This window comes from Falco rusticolus, chromosome 1 (genome assembly GCF_015220075.1).
Source record: "Falco rusticolus isolate bFalRus1 chromosome 1, bFalRus1.pri, whole genome shotgun sequence".
In the NCBI taxonomy this organism is placed as follows: Eukaryota; Metazoa; Chordata; class Aves; order Falconiformes; family Falconidae; genus Falco; species Falco rusticolus.
Genome location: NC_051187.1, coordinates 89,377,033 through 89,384,409, shown reverse-complemented (window position 1 = coordinate 89,384,409; position 7,377 = coordinate 89,377,033). Strand labels below are relative to the sequence as shown.

General features: G+C 58.6%; 1 protein-coding gene across 3 annotated transcripts in view; it reads right to left on the bottom strand.

The window, feature by feature from the left end:
• LOC119148721 (dedicator of cytokinesis protein 2-like) overlaps positions 1 to 7,377 on the bottom strand; it is a 79,561-nt gene that overhangs the window by 39,551 nt on the left and 32,633 nt on the right. For 2 of the 3 annotated variants that reach the window (XM_037389246.1, XM_037389264.1), the window contains exons 26-28: positions 5,554 to 5,681; positions 4,744 to 4,815; positions 2,467 to 2,562 (exon numbers count right to left, since the gene is read on the bottom strand). In XM_037389246.1, coding sequence (XP_037245143.1) covers positions 2,467 to 2,562; positions 4,744 to 4,815; positions 5,554 to 5,681 — 296 coding nt within the window. The remainder of the gene's footprint in view (positions 1 to 2,466; positions 2,563 to 4,743; positions 4,816 to 5,553; positions 5,682 to 7,377) is intronic. The other variant, XM_037389257.1, reaches the window with a different exon arrangement.

Below are 7,377 nucleotides of genomic sequence, written 5' to 3'. Positions count from 1 at the left end.
GGCTAGAAATTCCCTCTTCCCCTTCGCAGCCAGCTGGCAGGACCTCCCTGGCTGCAGGATGTGCTGGCTAATTACAAGGAGAGAGGAATTAGCAGCTCAAATATTCCAGCCTCTGCAAGGCTGCCCGCAAGAGAAGTTCAGCATCAATTTAATGAGGGTCCCAGATCAAAGCAGCCGGCGGCAACAGTGGGCGACGAGTGTACACCGAGTGCAGTGCAGTGAGCACTCCCCATGCTCCCGCCCAGCCCACCAGGACATGCTGTGCCCAGACCACCCTCCACGCCGTGGAGCCACAGGGCCAGCGCTCCCCAGAGGCCAAGGCCAGGTGACATTGCCTGCGTGTGGCACTGGGGCTCCCACCTCAGCACCACATGGCCACTAGCCTGGAAGAGAAGGACATCGCCCAGCCTCCTCCAGGAAGCGCCTGGCACCCAGGGCCACAGCAAGTGGCTGTTGCAGCCACAGAGGTCCGGCAAGGGTAGCAGGGGGTGGGAAGGTCCGGCCACGGCCACTCTAGCGGATGCCCGCGCCACGGTACCCCAAACCAGGACACTCACCCATGCAGGAGCCAACATGGCATTGCTTGCGGAGCCACAGCCTGGCGGTGCTGAGGGGGGACAGCAGTGCCAAGAGGTCTCTGTGGTGCCAAGGGGCCCCGGCTGCTTGGCTATGGGAGATGCTGCAGCTCCCAGCACCAGCACTCCTCCCTTCTTGCCCAGCAGCAATGAGATGGATGTGGGCACACATCTGCTCCCCTCAGACCTTCCCGGCAGCCAGAGCTGCTGGAGCAGCCTGGACTGAGGGGCCTCGGACCCCAGGCTGAAAGCAGGGGCTGTGGCCATGGCATGGAAATCATGAATGACACTGGGAAGGCTGCCAGACGGCGTTCCTGAAGCCCAGCGTGTGGGAAGGGGAGCAAGCGGTGGGAGTGAGGCGCAGGCAAAGGATCACTCCCCTTCCCCCATGCTGTATACGGGGCCATGCTTCGGCACCCAGCGCCCTCTTTGCCTCTGCCACAGCCTGGCAGAGCTCATCCAACAGCTCCTTTTGCTCTTGCTTCCTCTGGCACTGACTGACACCACCTGAGAACAAAGGCTAAAAGCAAGATGGTACCAAATGCAACCCTGTGTGCATCTCCTGCCTGAGTCACATGTGAATCATACCCCGATGCTGAGTGCCCGCTGCACCCACCCGGCGGCAGCGCTGTCAGTGGCAGAGCCAGGGGCGCATCTGGCAAAGCAGCGCTGCCTGGCCAGAGACTGTGTGTGCCCAGGCACATGCCAGGGAATGTACCTGCCATCGGCTCGGCTGGTAAAGCCACCCAGGATGGCAGAGCTGCTGTCAGGAAATGTCACCACAGAGCTGCACCACTCGGGCTGTGTTGGCCAAGCAGGCAGGGGAGGGCAGGCTGAGCCAGGAGCCAGAAGGGAGACTCACACCTCCCCTGCCCCTGGGGGTACAAGACGGTGTCACCAGGCAGGGAGCAGCAACGCCAGTGCCTCTGCACATCAGCAGGAGTGATCCCAGAATCCGGGACACTCACAGACCAGGGCAGCTTCATCTGCTGGAGAGCATGGGCAGGGCCAGTGAGCTCCCATCCTGGCCGCCAGCTTTACTGCCTCAGTTTAGTAACGTCTTCGTTACTAACAAGAACAAAGAGCAGGATGGCAAACATGCAGGCTTATCACGAGAAGGCTCAATCAAAGGGCCAAGCTGCCACTCTGGATGCCCACACCTCCACAGGCACAGCATGCGGCACAGCACGGCATGGCACAGCGCGGCACTTCCCCTTGGCACGGTGCTTCCCTACTGCTGCATGGCCCCACCAAGCTCCCAGAACGCAGTCGGACCCAGCTCCTCGCCCACCCTCGTGACCCAGAGCAGCTTGTCAGGTCCACTCCTCACTGCCCAGCCAAGCAAGCTGCGCCTGCCACCACGTCCACATCAGTGCCCGTGGACCCACCCTGGACACAGCTCTGTTTCTGCCTCCTTCACGGTTAGATCACTGCACCTGCAGCCACTCTGCATGACACTTAGGCTGAGCAGTGCTCTGAGCTACCTACCCCTCCCACAAGAGGTGGGGGTCCCAGCACATTCTTCCCACATCTTCTTGGCGTGTAAAACTGGGATGGTTTGCTGGGTCCAGGTGTTTGTTTTCTGGAGATTACAGCCCAAACCCTCATCTGCTTCCAAAACAGGCTTCCTGCATCACACACCCCCTGCCTGCTCCTCCCAACGCACCCTCTGCTCCAGACCAGCTCCTGGCACGGCTCCCCCTCCCTTTCAGGCTTTCTCATGCATCCTGTTGCATTAATACCTGCACATCCAGCCCCAGCCAGCTGGGTACCAGGCTGCAGCACCAGCCGAGCAGCACTGGTCACCCAGACCCAGACCCCATTTGCACCTCCCGCATCGCCCAAAGCCCCAGCCCCCGGCGCAGCGCGAGGTGGCAGCGGTGGTACTCACCCGCAAGGTGTTCTCCCGGTCCAGGACAATCACCCGCCGATTGACGGTGTGCAGCAGTCGCTCCAGGATCAGCTGGATGTGCTTCTTCACCTTCACCTGCAAGGTAAGATGTGTCACGGCCATGCCTGAGCACCCAGCGCTGCCTGTTGTAGTGCTGGGAGGAAGGGCACAGGGGACAGCACCATCACCGCAGCTGGGAATGGCCCCCGCAGCACAGAGCCAGTGTGGCGGCCCCAGCTTCTGTTGGGACCTGGCACTGGCAGGCTGGGCGAGGGGCATATGACCTCCCGGGCCACATGTGGTCAGCACCACTGCAATTACTGTGGCTTACCAAAAAAAGCAGACAAGGAGGTTGCAAAGTGTTTGCAGCTATTCTTGGCAGGGCAACAAGGTTTCTCAGTGCCCTGTAGTGCCCCATGCAGTGGGGAGGAAGCAGCTCTGCTCCAGCTGTGGGAGACAAGCCCAAACACCTTGGCAGCTCCAGGTGTGGCGGGCTGTGGCTGCCAGACAAGCCCTGTGCCCAGATCCTCAGCCATTGTGAACAGGCTTGTGGCACCTCAGGAGAAGAGAATTCACAAGCTGACTCTAAACATTCATGATTTATATGATTTATATGAAATTTATATGAAATTTGTATGATTTATGTGATTTATATGAAATACTGAAATAAAAGTCTTGTCCACTCCAGCACAGCAAGTACAGCTCATTTAATCACCACACGGGGGCTGGCAGCATCAGGGCGACCAGCTGGAGCTGGAACCAGGTGATGCACTCTGGTGTAAATGTGGGGCTCGGAGTCTCTGTACAGCTCAGCCTTGCACAGCCTCCTGGCAAAGCCGGCCACCTGGCTGGGGATGGCTGAGGATGCCTGCATCCGCACTGGGCAGACAAAGGTCGAGTTTCAGCTCGCACGGGGTTGAAACAAGAGCGGTACCCTCACCCATGAGCATCCTGCCCATCCTCTCCTTAAAGGCTATTTTAGGTTTACAACTTAAGGCCAAATCGAGACATTTCAACCACAGTTTCCAAGTTCCCTCCTGTTGTCTGGGCTTCCCAGTGCCGCAGGAATTAAAATGCCATGCTCATACAGCTACCTTGCCCACCCAGGACATGGTGACATGCATCTAATTCAGCTTCCACAGCACTGTGCTGCATGTGTGACATGTGGGCTTCCCAAGAGGTCCCAGAAAGGGACCCCAAAGCACAGACCAGCCTAGGAAGGAGAGAAATGGAGGGAGTATCCTGCAGAGCCAGAGCACAGATCTCTGCGCTTTCCTAAAGCATTGCAGGAGTGGCCACCCGCTGTGGGTGGACCAGGCTTGCAGGGAGAGACGGTGATGGGCTCACTGGTGGCCCAGGGACACAGCCCCATGCTAGCTGCAGAAAGGCAGGGGCCGGAGGGTGCCACACAGGCAATACAGGGAAAGGGGGATGGCCACCAAGGTACAGACCACCTGCCCCCCCAAATACACCAGCCTGGCACTGCAGCAACATGACCCGGCATCCCACACTGTGCAGGTTGCCACGGTTCTGTGCCATGGGAAACAGAGGAGGAGGAGGGTGACCCAGGGAGACAACTGCCGGCACAGTCATGCGAGGACAGTGCTTGCGCCTGTGGCTCCCACATGCTCAGCCCAAACACCTGCAATGGCAGGGCAGGAGCCTACAAGGAGGGCAGCAACCACAGGTCATGCTGCCGGGACCATCGGCAGTCACCAGTCGTGCTCCCGCTTCTGTAGACTGCTCCCAGTGTTGCAAGCCCATGCTTTAACCTTCCTGTGCTCTAACAAAAGCAGTTCTTTGTCCCTGGATCTGCTCTGCCAGACCTTCTCCAGCAGTACGGCTGCACGAGCCCTAGAGACTGGGAGCAGCGCTGGGAACATCACTGGGCCACCCCAAAACCCTGATGCCCCCTGAGAGCCATGAGACCTCACTCGCTCCTTGCCCAAGCCCACCAGCTGGTGCACAATGAAGCACCAAGGCTATGGGGTTCCAGGGAGAAGGTCTGGGCACAGACAGCCCCCACCCCAGGGCAGGACACTGGGGGCTCGCAACAAGCCTAGAGACATTCAGACCCCTGGCATCTCCAGCCCTGCAAGGCACCTTCCAGGCCTGACCCCATCACTGCAGCATCCCTGCCAGCAGCTCAGTTCCATGCCTTGACACAAGGGTTTGTCACGATAGTGAGCTGCAGATAAGCCCTTCCCAAATGCGCAGGGGCACCTGGCTACCCCACACCATCCACCAAGTGTGGAAGCCTGCCAGAGAGGCACTCACCAGCTCCATGTCCCCACGGTCCTTGCGCCATGCCTTGCCTGTGCCATGCTGTGCTTGCAGCTCCTCTGTTCTCTGCAACAAGGGAGTGGGGCTGATGCCCAGCAAGGGCAGCCCCATCCCACCAGAGGCCATCCTGGGACAAGTCCCATCTGGGTGGCCAGACACCCGCAGCAGGACCGCGTCCAGCCCACTCAGCCCTGGGTTGCAGCTGGGCTGGTGTATCACCGTGATCTCCTGCTTTGGTACCCCACACCAGCGGGCAGGCTCCTGCAGGCAGCACAGGGGGAAGGGTCCCCACCACCTGGGCATGGTTAGCTCTTTGCTGCGGGGGTCTGGGCCGGATCCCCCATGCCATGGGGCTCTGGCCCATGTTTAGGGCCATCACTGCTAATTTTGGAGAGCAACGGTGCCCAGGGGCCAGCAGCAGTCATGAGTGGCCACCTTCTCCCCTGCCCCTGCCTGGGTCTGCAGAGCTGGGACGGTGAGAGGCGCAGCCGGTGAGACACTCCCTGCCCTCGGGGGGTGCTCCCCTCAGCCTGGAGGCCCCTTTCCCACTTACGGGGACTGGTGGGAACTCACCAGAGACCAGCTGAGGTGGGAATCAAAAGGATTTTAGCCCCATCTTGGGCAGGTTCCCACTGGGATGGCAGGCACCAACAGCCCCCCTTTGACTTTAGGTGACCATGATCAGCCCCAACCATATTGTGACTGGTAACTTGTGCTTAACCCTACTCAAACAGGTATAGTCAGGTTACTTCCAAGGTGATTACTGGAGAGGGAAACTGAGGCAGCAGAGAAGACGGTATTTACCTTCTGGGCCTTGTACAGCACCTCCAGGATGTTGCTGAGCAGCTCAATGCAGGCACCTTCCTCCTCCCCCTTCTCAATCAGCTCCTGCAGGATGGGCACCGCCATCTGCAGCAGCAGCTCCCGGCACTCTGTGGGGGCAAGACAGGGAGGCACGAAGCTGGTGGGTGCCGGCACTGCCCCGGCACTGGAGAGGACCCAACAGGAAAGGGACCAACAGGATGGATGGGACCAGCACAATGCCTGGTCTGGGCTGTGACCCACACATGTGGAGCTAATGTCCTCCTTGGGTGGAGCAGGGGTTTGGGAAAACATTAAATCCTGGTGGGAAGGCTCCAAGACAGAGAATCCACTGCACCCTATTACTCAGCTACCTACACTCTCTGGTAAAATAAAGTAAAATAAAACAGAAAAGCCTCATCTGAACCTCTCTGGCTTCAGCTCCTGCCAATGGACTTTGTTCTGCTTCTCTACTCTGTTAAAGGCACTTCAGATTTAACAGATAGAGACTTTTAAACTGGACACCATCTAGATAAACTAGAGTCTCCAGTGCCAAATATATGAAAAACCTGCTGCCCTTCCTACTGCGTACCCTACTGCTCCTCTGGCCAGGGCTGCTGTTTGTGATACCACCCTGCACTGACGGTGCCACATTGCTGACTGTCACTCTGGTGGCATCACTAAAAGGGGACCGAGGAGAAGGAACATGGGGGAAAACATTTCTTCACTGTTTTCATGCTGGCACAACCGTCTGCTTGTTGTGCAGCATGGAGGAGCGGTGTCGTGCTGGCTTCTGGGGGGCACGGGCAGGGATGCAGGGCAGGATGCAGGGAGCACTCATAGGACCACGGCAGCTCAGAACAGAGCTGGAGCACGCAGCAGGCGATGACTTCAATGGCTGAGTTAGACATGTTCGCATTGCCATCGCTCAAAGCCTCCACGGGCAGAAACACAAAACGGTTCCTGCCCACAGCTGAGCTGCTCCCCTGAGCCCCCGAGACACAGGCGCCTGGCTCAGCTCCCCGAGGCAGCCTGCTCCCCTTCCCTCTGACAATACCACATGGATATCTGAAAGCTTGTCGCATCTCACCCGCGTCTCTTCCCGCCCCAAGCCCTCAGTCATTTCTTCCTCGCCCTGTCTTCTAAGCTTTGCATCTCCCACGGCTTTCTTCTTCAGTTCAGACACAAGTTTCTTGTGCCACCCAAAACCGCATGTGGACATAAGCCCAGCTGAGGCGCTGGTGATGCCGAGCAGGGTGCAGGGCACTCCCCCCACGGGGGCTGCATTGCTGACCCCTCTGCTCCCCCAGCCCCAGCCCCGTCCTGCAGCACTGCTGCCGCCCTGTGCTGTTCCCTGCTTGTTCAGTGATTGCTCTCGCATGAGTGTTTTTAATTTAAATCTTTCAAAACCTTTTCTCCAACTTGCTGAGATTATTTTAAATCCTGATGTCCTCCTGCATGCCTCCAGTCACTTCTGCCTTGCAGGGCAAAATTTACCAAATCTACTCTTTCTTCCGTCACTCAGATTACTCCAAAGAATACCAAACCGCATCAGAGTCAGGGCAGGCCTGGGGACTCCTGCTCAGCATGCCCTCCCAGTCTGACAACAAGCCCCCAACACCCCCTCCCCGAGCCGTCACACTGTGTCCTGCTTTGGCTAAGCCGTGTTTTCCTTTGCAGCCCAGCAGCTCTCAGGCAGCAGCAGAGGTTCCAAGGGCACCAGCGGTGCCCTGGCGAGGGGCCAGGCAGCTCACTGCTCCAGCACAGGGGCAAGGGAATTGCCTCCCTCTGCGGAACTGCCCCCAGCATGGCACTGCCTCAGGGGCA